Source organism: Balaenoptera ricei, chromosome 21 (assembly GCF_028023285.1).
Source record: "Balaenoptera ricei isolate mBalRic1 chromosome 21, mBalRic1.hap2, whole genome shotgun sequence".
NCBI classification, from domain to species: domain Eukaryota; kingdom Metazoa; phylum Chordata; class Mammalia; order Artiodactyla; family Balaenopteridae; genus Balaenoptera; species Balaenoptera ricei.
The window spans coordinates 33214128-33234789 of record NC_082659.1 but is presented as its reverse complement, the minus strand read 5'-3'; the positions used below and the strand labels follow the sequence as shown (position 1 = coordinate 33234789).

Sequence of the window (20662 nt, the reverse complement as noted above, 5' to 3'; positions counted from 1 at the left end):
TGTACAGTAATCAGCCTTGTGTATATGAAAAACAATAAATACTATGCAAACCAATAGAAACACTTTAGCAGTATGTACAAAGCACTAATAGCTCAGCTCCTGAGGACTTCTCCAGGCTGCGGGAGAAGGAGCTACAGCCTGTCTTTCAGTGAAAGAGGAAGGAAGGGAGTAGGGCTAGGGATTGCACCTGCCCGTTCTTAGGTCAGCCGCCACCCCGAGGTCTCCCAGAGCGAACTTGGTGCTCTAAGTCCAGGCAGCCGCGGGATGGGCGGCCTGGGCTGGGCAGCCTCAGTGCCCCCATCTGACCAACGCCCCACCCCGAACCCCCTGGAGAGGCAGCGCAGGGGGAGAAATGGCTGACCACCAGGAGGCCCCAGCCTGGAAGGAGACCCTCCTGTGCCAGGGCCCCGTCAGGGCAGGACGGAGACGGCGGCCGGCTGTTCCTCGCCTCGGTGCCATCGGGGAAGAGCCTTAAGTTACACCAGAGCCCCCGGCAGAGGGAGGCCCGAATCAGCACAACGCGCCCGCCCCGCGTGTCGCCCTCCGGGCCAGGAGAGAGACTGCAGGCTCTTCTCGCCCGCCCAAGGGCCACTGTGTGTGGATGTCCGGTCACCTTCCTCCCTGCCTCTCTGCCGAGATGTCCTCAGAACACATCCGAACCTTCCAAGTAGCACAGAAGCTCCCTCGGTGTCAGAGCCCCTGAGGCCCCGGCTGGCCCCGGCGCACAAGTGTTCCGGTGGGTCCGGGCGGGGCTGGCCGGGCTCCCCGAGGGGCGGGCGGGGAGTGGGAGCCCGAGCGCGCGCGGCGGTCCGCGAGCCCCAGACCCAGCCCCTGCGGGGGCCGCGCGCAGAACATCCCCGCCGGCCGGTCCCTCCGCCCCGCCGCGGCCGGCAGGACTCAGTGAAGGCCGAGGAAGACAGGCGCAGGGTCGCCTCCCGCCGCGATCTGCCGCTGCCTCGCCCGGGCGCCGCCGCCCCCGACCCAGTAGCTCCTGTAGAGCCGCGGCCCAGGCCCCGGTTGCGCTTTGGCTCCTCGCTCTGTCTGGCTTGGCTGCTTGGCCCGCCGGCCCCCGGCGGCATGCTGCGTCCGCTGCTAGTAGGAGCTGTAGGGGAGACGTTTGGGGTCGCCACACGATGCCTAGAGAATGCTGCAGTCTGCACCTTAGACGCTGTTTAGAAGTTTTGGAATCACCTTGATTTTTTAAATTGTTATGAAAATGGTTCTTTTCTTGACTCCCACACGCTCTGTTCTTGGGAGGGACTTCCCACCGCGCACCCCACTCCACTCTGATGTATAGAGCATTCTCCCTACACCAGCTGAACAAATGTCAAAATTAATAAAGAACTCGACTCATGGCACAGGCCTCCATCTCTCCTTCCCGGCGCATCTTTGGGGAGTGTGGAGAGGGGGCGCTGGGGGAGTCTGGGGGTGATCAGTCTGCAGGAAGGCCTGCGCCCCAGGGAGGCGCCCACCTTCTCTGGAAACCTGGACATCCTCTTAATCAGGACCACCCACTCTAGGAGAGGCACTCCCCACCCTGCAGATGGTAGAGCAGATTTCTGTCCCACCTGAGGACCATGTGATGGGGGCAAGTCCAAGATGTTGGGAGGGGGGCGCGCCACAAACACCAGGGTACGTGGCTGAGCCCACAGTGGGCATACACCAAGGGGGACCCTCCCCCCCAGTGCTCCCTGTGAAGGCATCTGGCCCCTGCAGGCAATGCCACTCAGAGTTCAAGAACTTCCAAGAAAATCGCTCTGTTCCTAACTAGTTCCTAACATTTTATGCAAGGCTGGTCACCAAGCTGGCCTCAGTTTCCTCATCTGTCAAATGGGGGAAGGGATTAAGCAATTGCAAAAGTCTCTTCAGTTTGTCATCCTGGGAGTCCTGAACACAAATGCCTTTGTCAAGCTTGGCGATAAATAAGAATCAAATTATTTACTGCAGATTTTCCTCCTCACAAGTTCCCATCATTGGTGGGGGTCGGGGGATGGCCAAATCACAGTCACAGGGTCTTAGGAGCACTCCCCGCCCTCACTCTGATTGTGAAGCTTCTCTCTCAGCATCAGAAAAGACATCCAGGCCAAGGGACCAGCCATAGCTGTGCACCGGCCTCGCCCAGAGGGTTTTGTAAAGCACAGGCTCAGAATCACAACTTCCTAGGTGATTCCTGCAGCAACACTGGGAACTGGAGTTCAACTTCCCAAATGGTTGTGATGGGCAGCTTTGGAGCACAGCCAATTCAGACCGATAAGAACTTTTCTCATTTTTAATCCAAATTTCCAGAAAAACAAGGTCCACAGCCTTGGTGAGGTCTTTCTTGTGTTAACCTACGTCATCTACGCTACAGGGTCATGGCCAATTCCAGCCCGAGCAGATAACAGCAGCATGGGGAGAGCCGGCTCTCTGTGAGAGGGGAGCCTCCCCGCAGCCTGGGCCCTTGGCCTCCTGCCGGAAACCCAGAAGCAGGCTTGTCTCCACCTGCCAAAGGGCGACCATGGGCTGGTCAGAAACGGCTTTGGGACTGCCAGGCAGAGGAGGGACAGAAGTCCATCTGTCAGGCAGCCACTGTATTTCCTGTCATTTTGCATGTCCAGACCAGCGACATGCTGATTGCCATTTTTTTTTTAAACTGCAGGAAAGGATGCTGTTCCGTGCAGAAATGACCAAAGTTATTTACCGCATTTTCCCTGTTGGTAAAACAGGAGAGAGACCCCAGTAGAGCCTTGTATGTTGTAAAAATTCATTAGGAAAAGAAAGGCATATGGGTGCTCGGCGATTCAACCTAGTCTCATCTGTCAAATATTTACTGAGCGCCAACCAAGAGCCCGGCACAGGCACCGCCACTGAATCAACGGCCATCTCAGCCATCAAAGGTTTCCATCCCAGGTGCCCAGCCAGGCAGAACATGACAGAGGCACAAATGAGTCCTCGGAGGAGGAGGAAGGGAGGACAGGGGGGTCAGGGAAGGCTGCCCAGAGGCAGAGGCAGAGCCAGGAGGGACCCCCAGCCAGCACTCCCAGAGGAGCCCCACTCCCACCCCCTGCCCCAGGCTCTCAGGCCCCAAAGTCCAGCCTCCCCACTTACCCGTCCCAGCAGGGAGGAGGGAAGCGAAGCATCTGTGTCCAGACCGCACACTCCCCCAGAGGCTTGGGCATGTGCACAGGAAGGGGCCTGGACACCTCAGGACCGCATCCCCTGAGCCCGCAGGGGGGGCAGCTGGAGGAACTGTGCCCTCCAGCTGCCCCAGGGGCCCCCCAGGGCGCTTTTTCCTAGATGCTCACTTGGGGGACCAGGAGCTGGTGGACCCTCTGAGAATGAACATAGGTTCCAGAGCACTCTCTCTTTTCTTTCTCCCCCTCTCTCTCTCTCTCCCCACCCCCCATCTCTCTCTCTCTCTCTCTCTTTCTCTGACGCGCGCGTGCACACACACGCACACACACACACACTCACGCTGGCTGATTTTACAGTCAATCTTTCAAAGTGCAATTTGTCTAGGAAAAGCCAATGTGAGGCCTGTGAGGGTTTCCACCAATGGCGACGCGGCTCGAGCAGCTCAGCCAGTCTCGGGTCTGTATTCTAATGGGCCCCATCTTTATCAGGGAAATGTTGCTTCTCTGAACTTGAAACTTCTCATGGAGGGTCCCCAGACTCTGAAGCAGAGAAGGGGCCTGAGCTGAAGCGGGGGGAGCCACCTCTCCCCAGGCCGGGCAGGGACAGAGGGCAGGGGCGCTGGGAGGGCTCGCACCTGCCCTGGGAGCACCTGACTTCCCGCGGCTGACGTGGTCCCGGCCCCGGGCAAGGGCTGGGCCGGATGCCTGGGTGGGAGGACGGCCTGGGGCTCGGGCAGCTTTGACCCTCCAGAGCTGCCATGGGAATCTGGGCCGCAGCTCGGGGGCTCTAGGGGCCTGGATTTGGGCTTCCCACCTCCCCTTGGCCCTTTGAGGGGCCATGGAGTCCAACCTGCAGGGCCCGTTCCTGCTGAACAACGCGCCGCTGGCTCAGTTCTCGGAGATGAAGGCCCCTGTGTGCCAGTACTCTGTGCAGAACGCCTTCTACAAGCTCAGCCCCCAGGGGCTGGGCCCCCAGCCGCCCGCCGGGACCCCACATGGCATCTCGGACATCCTCAGCAGGCCCGTGGCCGCGCCGAACAGCTGCCTGCTCTCCGGCTACCCCCACGTGGCCGGCTTCGGTGGGCTCGGCTCCCAGGGGGTCTACTACGGTCCCCAGGTGGGGAATTTCTCCAAGGCAGGGAACGAGTACCCAACCCGGACCCGGAACTGCTGGGCGGACACGGGCCAGGACTGGCGAGGCGGGCGGCCATGCGGCAACAGTGAGTATGGGGAGGAGGGGGGGACGGGGGACGGGGGACGGGAACGGACGCTCACAGGGGTCCTCGGCCGCCATCCGACAGCCTGGGGCAGACCCCAGGGTCCGGCCCTCCACCTGGTGCAGCACGGGCTTCTCCCCTCCCCCTCCCACCCCGGCTTCACTCGGATGGGCGTCTTGACCCCCGCCCTCACTCCTCACCAGCGGCCCTCCTGGGGAAGCTGGGGTCCCGGGAGACCACACGGCTCAACCCCACCCTGTGTACGGTCCTGCTCACCTTCCTTCTCCCGCCCAGAGCCCGTGTCAGCACTTCGTCCAAGCAGGCAAATGCCGTCCCCAGTGAGAATCTGCCACTGCATCACCTTCCCAAAGAGCCCCCCGTGCGTGCGCCGGCAGCACTCAGGGACACAGAATGTACCCTGAACCCATCTCGGTCCCGCTGCGATCAAGGGGGCCTGCTTCCCTCCTCGGGGTTTATGTCAACAGCAGCACCCGTACCACCCAGCCTCCGGGAGCAGCTGCTGAGTCCAGCCCCACTGGGCCCTCGCTGTCGGGGGACCTCACCCACCCATCCCCAAACCGTGGTTTTCAGAGAGTTGGTCCGGGGCCCCCAGGATGCCAGTCAGGCCTGGAGGAGGTGGCAGGTCGTGCACAGGCAGGGGAGCGCCACCCGGGAGGCGGGGGGAGTGACAGTGGCTGCAGGAACCACCCCTGGGCCCGGATCAGGCAGGGGCAGAGGGACCTCCACTTCTGTCCCACCTGGGGGCTCCTGCACTGGCACAGGGGCTTGGGGCGGCCCAGGAAAGCCCGAAGCACACCTGCCTTCCGCCCGCTATGCTGCTCGGGACCCTCACACCCCTCGTCAGCCTGAAACGCGGCGAGTCCCACAGGGGGCCGAGACCTCATCTCTTGGAAGCTATGCTATAACCTGGTTTGCGGGTGCTTTAGGCCTGAGTTATCCCTGTCTCTCCCTTCCATGCCCGCCTACCCACACGCACCCCATTTCCACACTCCTGCTCTTCAACCCCGAATGCACGTATACACACAGGGAAGTATCTGAGTCAGTGGCTGGATTAACACAAGGGGAGGGGACTGAGGGTGACAGCCTCTCAGGAGGTCTCGCCTCCTTTCTGTGCCTCGGCTTCCTCACCTGTAAAGTGAGGACATGGGATGTGAGGGTCGGCTGCACTGCACGAGGCCCTGCACGTGGGCATTCTGCTTCCCCTGGTCCCCATCCGCCCCCCGCCCACCCCCCCGCCGAGCTCCTGAGAGGCTGCCCTGGCGGGGCAGGGGTCAGTTCTTGAGGCTCCGCGTCCGGACTCTCCATGGGGTTGAAGCCACATGACTCCCAGGCCTGGTGACAGGGGAGAGCAGTAACTTGGAGCTTAGGGTTCTGGCTTCCCGGAAACCTGGAAAATGGGATCTCAAGAGCAAGGAAGTGGAGGAACTCCCGGGCCCCTGGGACCCTGACGGTTGGTGGAAGGTGCTAAATCCGTTTCTCGGTGACCTGCAAGAACGTCCCTGAGACCCAGAGGAAACTCCTCCCGCCCCTCGGGGCGCGGCTGCATCACTGCGTAGGGAGGGCGTTACACAAGGAGACCCAGTTCTAAGCATCCTCTGGCCCTAATTAGCTGAAACCTGGGGCAGGCGCCCTCGGGGTCCCCGCCCACCCAGACAGGGCAGAGGTATGCTGCTTGGGTGAGAGGTGCCACCGTGCCCCTGCAACCTCAGCGGCTTCTCCGTACGGGCGCTCACCCTGTGGGAGAGGCGGGGCAGGGCTGGCACCCCCCAACCCCGCGAACCGCACACTTCCTTCCTCCCACCAGCCCCGGACCCCCTGAGCGACAGCATCCACAAGAAAAAGCACACCCGGCCCACCTTCACGGGGCACCAGATCTTTGCCCTGGAGAAGACCTTCGAGCAGACCAAGTACTTGGCGGGTCCCGAGAGGGCGCGGCTGGCATACTCGCTGGGGATGACCGAGTCGCAGGTCAAGGTGAGTGTGTGAGGGACAAGAAGGTGTCTGCCTGGCAGCGAGGAGCCTCACCTGGCAAGTGCAGCTCAGTGGGAGGCCGTCCTGGTGTTTGGGCACCGCCTGCCCACCTAACCCTGGAGACGGTAATATGACCCTAACGCCAAATGGCTGTCATCTCCTGAGCCCTATTCTGAGAGCCTTATTTGTAGCAGCCCATTTAAACCTCACAGCAACCTGGCGGTGGGCCTTATTACCCACCTTACAGGAGAAGAAACAATCTCAGCTGAGCCTCTTGCCCCAGGTCACCGGCTGGTAAGTGAGTACCCTGGATTATAGGGCTCTAACCTCATGCCTTCCCCTCCTCTGCACGGTCGAGGCTAAAAGTTTCAAGAGCTGATGGCAGCCGCTGGGCCGGATCAGAACTGGCTTCAGGCTTGTTCCGTTAGCCAGGCAAACAAGCCCGCCTTGGTTCACCAAACTCGAAAGTGAAGATAACTCCTCCCCACGCCTGCCCGTGAAGTCTGAGTCTCTTTGCTCAGCTCGGGGCACGGCTCTCTCTCAAACTGCACACCTCGGGCCTGAACTCGGTGGGTAAGGCAGCTTCTGTCCCCTCAGGCTTCCAGGGGCACCCCTGGCAACTCAGAGGCTCACTGTTCCCTGAGGGGCTCTGGGGTGGGCACCAAAGAAGCAAGCTCTGGGCTATGCTGTAACTACCCGGCACTGTGATAAGGCGACGGGCTTCAGGGGAGAAGGAAGCACAAGGGCAGCTGGGGACCCGGGCCTGGGCTCCCTCAGGGCCCTGCACCTCCAGCCGGCCACCCACCCGGGCAGCTCCCTCCGCCCAATGTTAACTCCGAAGGAGAGGGAGGAAGCGCCGAGTCTAAGAGGAAGGCCTTTCCGTATCACTCCGCTTCTTTGGGTCCTTTCTGCACGCTCCTGTCTCCAGTAATGAGCGTGTGTTATTTTCACAGTTGGGGGGCAATGATTCATGAAGCTCAGTGAAGGTCTGTGAGGTTAAAAGCATGTCAGCCCCTTCCACCCAAGTACCCAGATGGCAAAGGAGAGGCAGATACACCGCAGGGAGGGTTAGAGCTAAGACGAAAGGGCTGCTGCACTCACATTTATTTTTATTTTATTGCCCCCCTCAAAAAAAAAAGTAGTGTAACTATGACTGCCTAGTGCATTGCTGAACCATTTATTTTACGATAAAGATGAGGCTGGGGGGATAATTGCCACCCAGTGGAGCCGCCCTCCCCAGAGGGGCCCTGTGTGCGCCGCGCGCCAGCGTGATCCTCAGGGCCCTTCTCCTCCCAGGTGTGGTTCCAGAACCGGAGGACCAAGTGGCGGAAGAAGAGTGCCCTGGAACCCTCGTCCTCCACGCCCCGGGCCTCGGGCGGGGACCGCGCGGCCTCGGAGAATGATGACGACGAGTACAACAAGCCGCTGGACCCCGACTCGGACGACGAGAAGATCCGGCTGCTGCTCCGCAAGCACCGCGCCGCCTTCTCGGTGCTCAGCCTGGGCGCGCACGGCTGACCCCGCCGGCCTCCGCGTCCCTGCGGTTCCCAAAAGGCTAACGGGGGCTGCGGAGGAGGAGGGGGGAGGGGGGAGGAAGGAGGGGGAGGATGGACGATGGAGGGAGACGAGGAGGAATGGGAGGAGCAGGAGATGGAGGGGAAGAGGGGGGGAGGAGGCCAGTCTCCTAAGGGAAGAGGGGGCAAAGGGGGAGACGTGAACTTGTCCTGAGACCGGGCACCCCTTCCGCCGTCTTGCACCTCTGTGGGCCCAGGTCTGGCCCTGCCAGCTCTGCAGATTCTAAGTACACAGGTAGATGAAAAGCGATCGGGCTCTGCGGCCAGGACACTGGCCGTGGGGTCCCAGACACGCCACCGTGATAGCTGCGAGGGGGGAGTCTTCCCCCAGGGAAACCGTTGGCTCCGGCAAGGGTCTCCCTGTGGGCTGACTGCAGAAGGAGAGCTGGTATGTCCAGGGACCCTCCTCAGACCCTGGCACAGGAAGGATCCCACTTGAGGGGCCAGAGCCCAAAACCTAATCCAGGTGGGAGGAAACCCACCCCAGGGAGGGGAAATGGGTCCCAGCAAAGAAGGAATACCCCTGACACCCCAACTCAAGGATCGTGCCCCTGGGGGGAGCAGTCCTCCTGTGATCCCTTCTCCACTCTGCCCTCAGAGGGGATCCCCCAACCCAGGACAGGAAGAGATTAGAAGCGCCCACTGGGGAAAGAGGCAGAGAGAAGGTGAGAAACGCCGGCATGCTTGCTGCACCCCAGAGCCTGCCACCTGGGCTCCCCTCGGTACCTGCCGGTGCAAGGACAGGACCCCCAGAGAGAAGGAAGCCTCCTGCCGGGGAGGGACTCGGGGCAGGAAGGGACCTCAGAACCCCCTATTCCTCCAACGCGGTACCCCCGCAGGAGAGGAGAGGACCTGGCGGAAGGGGCTCGCATGGAACCCACGAGCCTCCCTTCCCTGGGGCGCCCTGCAGCCTGGCCTTGGAGCTGGTGCTGCGGAGGGCGCTGCCCAGCCGGTGGGAAGGACAGGGGCTGCAGCAGGCGGGGGTGGGTGAGTGGGGTGGCCCTAGAGGAATGCAGCACAAAAGGCACCAAGCGGTCGCCCATCTTCACTGGCTTTTAAAAAATAAAGGGTAAAAATAAAAGTCCCAGAAACCTCCCCATGGCTCATGTGTTTCCGAAAAACTGTCTGTGGGGTCCCAGGCGTGCCAGCTGCTGGGGGTGCCCTCCAGAGGGCAGCGTCTCTGCCCCCAGGGGACAGGGCTCTGGGAATCAGGAAACCTGCAGGCATCGGTCAGTCTCAAGTCTCGGTGGTATGCGCCAGGCAGCGCCATAGTACAGAAACCCGAGAGGCGTTCAGCGGGGTCCTTGACCTGTAGGCGCTCACAGCCTCATGGGGGAAATTATCTGTGGGGAATTCGGTACCGTAAGGAAAAGATCCCGGGGCAGAGAAGAGCAACAATGACAAGGACTGAACACCTACTAACTCTTCCCACGTGGAAGGCCCGACTATGTCACGTGACCCCACCAGAAACCCAGGAGGAGGGATTGTCCCTGTTGCATGGGTGAGAGAACACAGGCCCAGAAGTTACCTAAACCAAGTTCCAGAAGTGGGATGAGGCCACCTGAGCTGACGTCCAGGCCCTCACGTCTACTGCGAGGGGCAGCGCCTTTTACAGGCCTCTCCTGTAAAACCAGAGGCTGGGATGAGATGTGCTCTCAGGACCTTCCAGCTGTAACCATCCACGCCAGCTCCAGCAAGGCCTCCAAGCTGTGAGCAGCCTGCCCCCTCTGCTGTCCCAGCAAGTCCTTCTGTGGTCCCTTGGGCCCCAAAGGATGGGAGAATTGGGCTGGTGGAGTCCGCCTGGAGCGGGAAAGAGGGTGGGAGGGACACCCCAGCTTGGGGCCTCTTGGAAACAGAGGCACCAAGCCTTCATCATAACCCCACTGGACCCAGAGGATGGAGGGCCATAACAAGAAGATGTAGGGTGCTTTTGAGCTGTGATCCTTATTCCACAGCGAGGCCCACACTCGGTCTCTCTCCACGTAAGGTGGGAAGGAAATAATAAGGAAGCACCTGCCCTGTGTGCTCCTGACCACAAGCTGACACAGGGGTCCTGAGCTGCAGCAGGCCGGATGGCCACCTGAGAGGACCCAAGGACCCTCCGGGTACAGCCACAGAGAAGAAAAACTCTGCGAGCCAGGCAGGGCCCAGGATTTCCTGAGCACTTTGAGGAGAGTCTGGGGCCTGCTGGCCAGAGGAGGCTTTCAACATAATGCAGGTGCAAAGTCATGAGGCAGGTGTGGGGAGAAGCCAGGAACAAGAAAACTGGGCTCGTTTGCCTTCTTCGTAAGTGTATTACAATCCTAACACTCTATTATAGCTATAATTCTTGCATGTCTGATTCCCATTGTTTGGGGTCAGTATTATATCAAGTGGAGGGAAAATTTTTTCCGCCGAGGAAACATTTGCTGAGCTAAACAAAACCTCCTCCAATGTCCAAGTTCTGGGACACCTGCCACTGGAACCTCTGGGTCAAGGACTCCAGCCTTCCTGGAGTCCCCCTCCCTCACCCCTGCTCCCAAGTACGGGGCCAAGCGAGGAAGAGGCACTGCTCAGGCCTCATCAAGGGACCAGATTCCCAGTTTGAAGGAGGAGAAGAGCCAAAGGTGAATGGCCCAGATGCCCGAGGGTAATTTGGGATAAGTTTTGCCCTCTGCGGATGCGTGCACACTCGTGTGTTGTGTGTGTGTGTGTGTGTGTGTGTGTGTGTAGCTGGGAGGAACTCAGGACTATTTCACTTCATCCATCATAAAGAAATCATAAGCCATAGCACCTCCCTTCTCCTTCTCCATTCCAGGTCACAAAGGGCCTTCTTGTATATGCTGAGTTAAACAAAACTACACAACTTTAAGAATATTCATGTTTCTGGCAACTTCCCTCTGACCACAGGAGAAACTTTTCAGGGATGGACAAAGAGAAAGACGCTCAGCCCTGGGCTCCCGAGAGCGACCGAGTCCTGCCCTGCCAGCAGCCCAGGAGGCTCCCAAAGGCAGGCAAGATTCTGCCCCGTCCACAGCCCTCCCGCTTGCGGCTTCCAGTGTAGGAAAGATCTGACGTGTCCCGAGCAGGGCGGGGCTGAAGCTAGGGATGACAGTGTCTTAGCAGGTTCCAAATGGCCATATCCCGATGGCAACAATCAAAAGACTGGGGACTGAAATTGCACTGCTGGCAATCCCTCCTCCTTCTCAGCCACCCCCAGGATTTGAGCCCAGATACCAGCCAGCCCGAGTCTTTGCCTGAGCATGGCAGAGGGGACTGGGTTCGGTTAGAGTTGGGCTCGAACACTGGCGCCACCTCTCTCTGTGTCACTGGGCGAGTGACTTAACCTCTGAGCCTCAGTTTACTCATCTGTAAGATGGGAGTAATTATACATACCTCGCACGGTCTCTGTAAGATCAGAACTCACGAGCGTGCATGGCATATACAGACACCCAACAGTATCTGCTATGTTATTTCAAGAGGGCTGTGGAGGCCGACAGTCCCGAGTCTGGGTCCCCATGTCACCAAGTAGTCGCTGGGTCACTGTGACCAAGTTAGGTAACCTCTTGAAATCCAGCCTCCTCATCTGTAAAGTGAAGCTGATATGGTTATCAGCAAGACCCAGCAGAAGATGCACTGAAATCCCCTGCAAGGTGTAAAAGGGGGTGGGCATTCCCATATCAGCGTGCTCACACCCTCTCCTTCCTTCTGCCAGGAAGCGGCAGAGCCAGTCCTAAGCAGTTCTTCTTCACAGTGGGACAGGCAGGTTCAAAGTCACAGCTACCCATTCCTATAAGTACTCAAGCCCCGGCAGGTCAACTGCCATCTGGAGGTTGTGGAAGGCCTCGTGTGTGACCAGATTCATTTACCTGGCAAAAGCCTGAGGTTCTGGACTCTGGGGCGTGGAGTCAAGTCAGATGCTGAGGGCTGAATTCAGTTTGCAGATGTGTTTCTTTGGGAGGCAGAACAGTGCATTTACAGAAACTTTAGCTGGTCTGTAGGCTGAGCAAGCCTGGTCCCGTGCGTGATCCTCACGATTTCCTGGCACATCCCCGGGCTTGGTCCCCACAAGGTCCATCCCCTGCCTGATCCCTGAAGGCATGTGGGTCTATACGTCCTGCTCTGAAGCCTCGATAACCTAAGACGTGGTCCACGGACGAGCAGCAGCCGCCTCCCCTGGGCACTTGTTAGAAATACAGACTCTCAGGCCCCATCTCAACCCTCCCGAATCCAAATCTGCATTTGTAGCAAGATCTCCAGGTGGTTTGTAGGCGCGAAAAGATGGATGGCGGGTATGACTGTGTGAGTGTGTATGGACAACCCTCCTTTTCTCAGAGCACAGAGCCTGGCCCAAATTAGGTGCTCAATAAAAAACTGTTAGATACATAGAGATGCACTGACCTAAGTTGGGCTTTCTATCCCATCACCAAATGCCCACGGGGACCTGTGCTTCTGAAATCCCCCTTTCTCCTTTGTCAGCCACCGCTAACAGTTGCCGCCCTGCGTCTCAGCTCTGGGCCTCTCTGAGTCTAGTCTTGCACCTGAGGTGGCTCCGGCCTTGCCTGGGAGGGCTGTGTGTGTGCCTTGGAGCAGCTGCTTTCTTGTCCCCAGAATGATCTCTTCTTTTGCTCACAGTCGGGTTCTAACTGTGTTTTACGTGGTTTCAAATGCTATGAATCTACGTACCCAAGGTCAAAACTCCTTGTCTTTCCATTCTAAGGCCAGGGCTGTGTCAACTGCCAGGTGTATGAGGACCTGAAAGTTACAGAGGACACAAGAGGACCAGGTGAGGTCCCCTCATCAAAGGCTCACTGATCAAGTGCACTGCAGTGCACGATTACAGTGAACACCGTTTTTCTCGGTATGGTTTCTGCTGCTTTATAATTGATGGCCAGTGTCCCTGGATGGAGCAGATACACCACAGCCAGAGAAAATATTCATTTAGGCAGTTTCCTAAGCTTGCCTGACGCTAGGCCTTGTCAGACATACAGATACCCAGGGCCCTTCTGGGATATTCTGACCCAGTTGGGCAGGTGTGGCCCTGGAATGTGCCTGGTTAACAAGTGCCCCAGGACTTGGGAGTAGACAAATTTGGCAAATGGTGATCTTAGAAGCCCAACTTGACTTAAATTCACGTTGGCTCTCCCTGAGTTGTTCAGTGACCCACGTTGAATTCTGCAACTTTTCTTTCCTGTCCAGGAGACAAAGACTCACATAGTCAGGGAAGGCAGCAGGGGTGCAAGAAAAGGTGCAAAGGGTCTGGATCTTCTTCCTCAGGAAGCACAGAGAGATGGCAGGACCCTTCTGGTTTCCTGCTGCCACTGGCATCAGTCCTGTGCCTGTGATACTATGGAAAGATCGAATACACTCAAACCTCCAAGGGCTCTTGGGAGAGGCCCTGCCCTAACTAAGGAATTTGCTAACCCGCTGCCTCTATGTTCTGGAAGAGAAAGCAGCGTTGGCCTTGCAGTTCCAGGGCTGCTTTGCCCGGGGCACCTCATGCCACGGTGGAAACAGCCAGGGCAGAGGGCTCTGCAGCCCAGCTGCAGGAAAACTGTAGAGTACTGTGCACTGCCCAGTGAACGGCAGCTTCCCCTGTGCGAGGAGGAAAAGGGCACAGCGCACTTCTGTGGTTTGGGCTCGCCGGGCACGGACCCCTGCGGCCTCTGATAAGGCCACCCTGATTTTCCACGGAGAACAACCTACCTGCCATTTTTGATTGATCTAGTGTGGGCGGGCCGACCCACCCCCATCTCTGGGGGCGGATGATTGACATCATTCTAAGCCAATCAGCGAATGCCACCTCCCTGGTCATGTGACGGATTGGTCCAGGGATAGGCCCGCGGCTCAGTCCCGACCAATGAGCAAAGGACCACGTTGCTCTGGGGAGCGCCCGCTTCCCTCTCTACCTGGAGTGCCAAGTGGCCTGGCCTTCGGCGTGCCCGGGGAAGGGGGCCAGCCCAGTGGAAAGAGGATCTGAGAGCGGGACTGAACTGGTGACAATGTTTCAGCCAAGCCTAGCCTTTTCAGGAGACAAGACACACTCTTTTGTCTTCAGTCTGGTCGAGCTGCGTTTCTATAATTTACAGCTCAAAGAACACTATTGGAGTAAAAAAATGTTTCTTTTAACCCTGTTGTTTGCTTATAGGCTGGCCCTGCCAGGGAGCCTGTAGGGACACGGGGACAGATGGCCACAGGGGAGCTGCCCTGGGTTCGGGTTTCCCAGCCTTCCTTCCTCGACAGCTGTCCCCGCACTTCCTCTCTTTATTCCCCGGCTCTCCTCTCGGCTCTGGCCCCCGGTAATGGACCATCGTTCGTGACAGGAAGGGACCGGGTTAAACCTCCCATCCCCAGCTTTTATTCTCCGAGCCGCGATCGGATTGCTGATGAGAGCAGCGCCTAGCCCTGCTGGGGACCCACACTCAGGTTGCGGCGGGTGGGTGGCGGCGTGTCTGCCGGCTCAGGCTGCCTGGGAGGAGGTGGCCGGTCTGTCCGCCCCACCCCCAAGGCTGAGGACATCCTCCAGAGACCCTAGAGTCCAGGATTTGGAGTGGCAACTGCCTCCCACGCCCGCCGTGCCACCCCCTGCAGCCTCCTGTATCATCTGTCTGGTGCTGCTCTGCTGAGAAGAGTCGAGCTGCAGGCCCCTTCTTGCCATGTTTGAGCTGTGCTGAGCCTACGAGTAACAGAACAGAAGCTGCTCAGATCCAGTCTTGTTACCACGTCACTTGCAGGCCCAGGAGCCTGCTGCCCTAAGGGCTCAGAGCATCCTCGGTGGTCCTGATGCTTCTCTGCCAGAAGCCCCACCTTAGATGCCCTGACCTGGCCCCTCCAATACTCGTGTCACTCTTCAGAGCAATGAACCAGAAACTGACCCGACCTTTGACGACAGCTTTGGGGGCAGGTGGGGCGAGGACCCGGTTTGCACAGGTGGAAGAGAGCTTCAGAGGACAGGCGGGGGGCTGGGTGGGCTGACCTCCATCAGAACCCCCTGGGTCAGGACACATTCTTTTTTTTTTTTTTTTTTTACTTTTATTTTTTGGCTGCGGTGGGTCTTCTTTGCTGAGCACGAGCTTTCTCTAGTTGCGGTGAGCGGGGGCTACTCTTCGTTGCAGTGCGCGGGCTTCTCATTGCAGTGGCTTCTCTTGTTGCAAAGCACGGGCTCTAGGCACGTGGGTTTCAGTAGTTGCAGCACGTGGGCTCAGTAGTTGCGGCACACGGGCTCTAGAGCACAGGCTCAGTAGTTGTGGCGCACGGGCTTAGTTGCTCCACGGCATGTGGGATCTTCCCGGACCAGGGATCAAACCCGTGTCCCCTGCGTTGGCAGGTGGATTCTTAAGCACTGCGCCACCAGGGAAGTCCCCAGGACACATTCTTAAACCAACAGTTGTCTCGTCCTGCTCGTTCCAGGGGGAAGGCGGTGATGTTGGCAGTGGTGGAGAGGCTGGTTGCCCCCCACGTAGAGCAGCTTGCCGGCGTCTTTCCCACAGCCAACCCAGAAGGCTCGCATTCAGGGCCCTTCATTAGGCCTCTCTTAGTGGGCAAACACACATCATTAATCTTGGTAAAGTGAGTGAAAGCACATTCACCTGTCCAAGCAGGAGAATTAATGTTGTGTCAATAGGAAATTCGTGTTTACCTCTGGCCTTTATGTCTTCCCTTTGCTATGAACACCCCAGGGTGGACCAGCCCAGATGCGGGACTGTAGTTAGAAGAGAAAAACAAAACCTCGCAGCCCAGGTGCTGGCCTCAGACAAGGGGGTGGTAACAGCAGTGCATCGGGGCAGAGACTCTCTCCCTGCACCATGGGCCTAGGGACACATGCTCCCCACCCCGCGGGGACACAGTGGCTGCCAGAGACACCTTTTTCTTTTTCTTCCCAGCACACAAGGCTATGATCTCTCACACCAGCACGGGCTGACTGGGGCCACTGTTTACTGAGCACCTACTAAGTGCCCGGCACTGTGTGTGGTGACTGACCCATATTTCCCAAGAATCCTCCAAAGCAAGTATGCTGCCTTTTTCTCAGATAAAGAAGATACTGCAAGCTGTACAGCAGAAATTAGCACAACATTGTAAATCAACTATACTTCAATTAAATAAATAAATAAATATTTAAAAAGGAAGGTACTGCAGTGCAGAAAAATGCAATAGGTTAGCCTCAAGGCCACACACGGAGAGCAGGTGGGTTTGAACCCAGGTCCGACTCCAAAGCCAGCATTTCCCCAGTAAGCCTCACACAGGCACTTTCACCGCAGGCGGGATCAGGCACAACGCGTGAGGTAAAGTGTAAAGACGGGAAGTCTCCAGAAGGCCCTTCTGGGTCATTCTCCACCGCCCCGCCCTCCCCCCCCAGGAATGGCTCACTGAGGGAGGGGCGGGGAGGGGCCGGGCTGGGCCACTGACTTGAGTGTGAGGGTGTGTGCATGCCTGTGTGCCCCAGGAAAAGAAACCAAACCGGCCGATAAGATCCCTCCTTTCCAGAGCAAAGCACCAATTAAACACAGGGCAGATGTGAGCAAATAAAGCTGTGGCGTCCAGAGGGAAAATCAATATGAGATTATATGCCCCAGCCCAATCATATACCAATTAATAAGCACGGGTGCGGCCGGGTGCTGGGGGAGATAAGTCCCCCAGCCACAGGCGGGCGCTGCCTGTACCTGCCCTCCAGCTCAGATGGGGCTGCAGGCCCTGGTTCCAGAGGGGGCCCCAGACTGAACGGTGAAGGGTCGGGGAAGGAAGCGGGGAGGAAGAGAAAGAGAGCTTCCCGCAATCAGCTGGGGGCAGAAGGAAGAGGGCGCGGTGGGTGAGGGATGCTTGCGAGGGTGGTACCCACCGGAAGGGAGCAAACAACTCAGACCACGCAGACAGGCTGCTTGAGACTTCGTTTGCCACAGAAGACATATGGGGCTTGCTTCTGGAAAGTGAGCGGCAAAAAATGGCAAAAATAGGAAAACTGGAAAACAAATTTCTACCCCCAAGAAATGATTTTGGAAGCCCCTGGTTTATTCGGTCCATGTTTTATTTAATTTAGAAAGTACAAAAGAATCTAAAATAGAATGAATATAAGTATATGTATAACCGAATGACTTTGCTGTACACCTGGAACTCACACAACCTTGTAAATCAACTAGACTCCAATAGAATCTAAATTTAAAATAAATGAATTTTTAAAAAAAAAGAAAGTACAGCCAAGCAGTTAATCAGGTGATAAAAGGCAAGTGGCAAAGTTTTGCCGCACAGGACTGGATGACCGACGGGGTGGGGCTGTGCAGAACATTCCATGGACGGACTTCAGGCTCACTGCCGGCTGCCAGGGACAAGGGGGCGTGACACGCAGCCACCTGCCAACAGAGTTTACCAAGTTTAGCAGCGCCGCTGCCCCAGAGAGGTGGCTTTGGCGTCATCGGGGCAAGTTAAAAGTGCCCACGTCCTGGGGAAAGGGACCCTGGCTGCGGGCCTGGTGCCCGGCCGGTCGCAAGGGCAGTTACAGATGGCGGAGTCCTGCCCATGGGTGTCCAGACATGGGGTCCAGAGCGAGCACCGCGTCCCCGAAAATTCCCAACCCTCTTGGGGAAAGGAGATCCAATGTTGTTTGGGAAGCAGAGAACAAAAGTGGAAGGAAAGATGCAAATCAGTGACGAAACAGGCACCTGCTTCCGTCCTTCCTACCAGAAGCCCCCTGCGCCCCAAATACTCCCGGACTCGAGCCCCAGAGGCAGAGGCCCCTCAAGAGTGGGAGTTCTGCGGCCCAAGGGCTGCTGCATGCCAAAGAAAAACGAAATTTGCTAGCCGAATATTTTTTAGACATTTTGCAAGATGCACGGCCTCCCTGACAATTTTTAATGTACTAACTGCCTGGTCCAGTGAGCTGATTAATTGGTGCTGGAGAGATCAATAAAAAACAGAAAATTAAAACAATTTTAAAGTGATTAAGTAGTTTAACACCTGTCTCCCGTCACGTCAGCACGGGAAGAAAAATAAAGCAGGTGTCGAAGGGGCTCCCGAAGCAAGAGAAAACAGCGCCTGCCTCGGAGAAATGACAGATCACGGCTGGGGGATCAATCCGAGCGCTCACAGCCCTTCCCGAGCCCGGGTTGCAGCCGCCCAACCAGGCGCCCCAAGAGCTGGGCGCCCTCGGCCCCCCTGCAGAGCCGCTCCTCAGCTCGGGAGGGGCGGTGTCTGTCCAGACCCCCAAAACAGGGCAGGAGGGGGCGGGCGGGGGGGAGCAGAACATCTTGCCCCAGGGCTCCGGATGGCATCAGGTGCGAAGGTACCAGCTCGCCCCCGACCCCAGTCCCCGCCCCTCGGCGCTGAGTCTGCAGTACACGGAGCATTACGTGCAGTGAAGTGCAGTTTGCGGACCCTGGGGTCACAGTTCTCTGGGATCACTGGGTCCTCCATTCTAGAAGCTTCAGGCCTCCACTCTTACTCTCTAGGGAAACAGAGCTTCCCACGGTCCACCGTCCCCCGCCGCCTCCTGCCTGGCTATGCCTACAGGAGCGGCAGGTGCCTGCCTGGCGCTGGCCAGATGCCCCTCTAACTCCTGGTGCCGACCTCACTCGCCCCCGACCCCTGCCGTCAGCTGGAACAGAAGCCAGACAGCAGGAGTCACTTCTCTCCCAAGTTAATGTACTTGACTCAGAATCCCCGGAAGGCAACTCACAGAGTACAAGAAACCCTAAGATGAGTCTTCTCCAGCTTCCCCACTGAAGTCCTAACGCAGAGTTGAATGAACAAGGACAGGGGAGGGAAGTCGGGGAGAATTAACGAAGGCTAGAAGTGAACCCCAGGTGAAGCATGGGCCACATCTCCAGTTTCACCTTGAAAGTGGACTTGAATTGTGCACGTGTAAAGTGCAGAATATACTTACGTTCTAGAACGTTATTCACGTTCTAGACAGCTGTCCTGTGGCTTCCCGGCCTGGGCTCACCTCTGCGCCCCGCTAGGGGTGGGTGGGACCAACCCCTAGGGACAGGACCCAAAGCTCCTCTGGGGAGAGGCTGGGCATCTTGGGCAACCCCCCAAAATGGGGCAGAACGGGCCATGCTCCAGGACAGCCGTGTCACGACTCACCTGCCCTGCGCACCTGAGTCCTGCCCACCTTCAGGGTCCCTGATGCTGCAGCTGTCGCCCCGAAGACCAGGACAGAAAAGGAACTCAAGCAACAAGAGAAACCTTGCAGCAGGTTTAAAATATTAAAATTTTAAAACATCTTAAAATGTGATTTAAACGTTTTATAATAGGTTTAAAAACATTAAAGCCCTCAGCTGAACTTCTTACTAGCCACCCTCGCTTCAGCAGCCCTTCCCGTTAACACCTGTCATGCTGGTTATGAATGGAAAAGAGGGTGCAGCAGTGGCCTGGATCAGGGCAGCGTTGGGGACAGCCATCAGTTCTAATAAGAGCATTTCCCGGGTCTCATACTTCCCTCCGGGCTGGGAGTTCTGGTTCTGTACCCAGTGGTTGGGCCTCTCTGTACACAAGTCTGTTTGGGGCCATATCAGTCTCAGTGAAATCTTGCCAAACCCTTTACAGCCAATTAAACCCTTTACAGCGAATTTTATGCCAATGACAATCTCACCAAAAAAAGACTCCAATCTTCAGCTCTTTAGCCCACTTTCTAAGATAATCCATATAGCCAGATCTCCACCTAACACATGAACCACCTCCTGGCATTTCCTGCCACAAGATGTGACTTTGGGGATTTGACCAGGGAGGAAGCTAAGAGGTCCCACCGTCCAACTTTTCTCATGGATCCCAAACGTCTGTCTGTCCAGGGTGACTACTCCAGGGTGCACGGCGGGCCGTCTGCAGCACGAGGGTCTGTGCTACCCAGATGGCAATCGCGGGGACCCAGCCCCGGCACCTCGCCCCTCTCGGAAGCAAACAGCAAGTTCTTGACTCGGCGCCCCCGGCCTGCAGCTGCTCCCTGTAGAGTGAACCTCAAGGCTGCTGGAGATGAAGTTTCCCCGGGCCCAAGTTCCAAACTCGGCTGTTTTGTTTCTGTTAAAACGCAATTGTTTTTCTCTGGAGTGTGCCGTGACTGCTCGGTGTCAGGAAGATGTATGAAAAGCTCCACTTCAATTCAGCATCCTTTTTCTCCCAGACAAACACGGTCGGATTTTAATAAATCAAAGAGCCACACTGTTTAATAAAAATTTATTGACTTACAAGTGATTATTTATCAAAAGACCATTAATAGCAGGTACCGGAATGATGTGGTACTGGGTGGTGCTGGGAGACTAATAGGAAATCAATGCAGCTGACCGGCTGGAATGCATATATGAAGCCCACCCCGCCGACAGCCAGCGCAATTTCACCCGCAAAACACACCTGACGTTACCCCTGGTGCGATGAAAAGTTCCCCCTTTTTATTTATCGTTTACAAATGAAATGATCAATACTTTTAATCTAGAGCAAAATTTATTAACTTTCCCATCGGAGAGAGACGTATTGACTGGGGGAGAGGAGGGTTAGCGCAGCGCAAGACGGATGGCGGGATGGTGGTCTCTGAGCCTGACCAGAGGCAGTGTGTGTGCAGCTGCCCTCCCAGCCCGGGCGTCGGGCCACTCAGGGCGAGTGCGACCAGAGAAGTCAAGTCTGGCCGCCCGGGACGCAAAGCAGGTGCATGGGACCTGCCACGCCGTGGACTCTGGTCATCAGGGACCGCTGGAAGCGCCATCCCCCAGACCACTGAGGTTTCGGTCAACTCCAGGAAGGAAACGGCAGGGTTTATAGACCCGGAGGACTTCCACAGGACAGCAGGGTTAGTGCCCACGGCTGG

At 57.3% G+C, this 20662-nt stretch overlaps 1 protein-coding gene across 1 annotated transcript; it reads left to right on the top strand.

The window, feature by feature from the left end:
• Positions 1–3951: 3951 nt before the first annotated feature.
• NKX6-3 (NK6 homeobox 3) lies at positions 3952–7840 on the top strand. Its single transcript, XM_059909426.1, has 3 exons — positions 3952–4333; positions 6156–6325; positions 7619–7840. Exons 1-3 carry the CDS (start codon positions 3952–3954, stop codon positions 7838–7840), a joined length of 774 nt encoding a protein of 257 aa, XP_059765409.1.
• The last annotated feature ends 12822 nt before the right edge of the window (positions 7841–20662 follow it).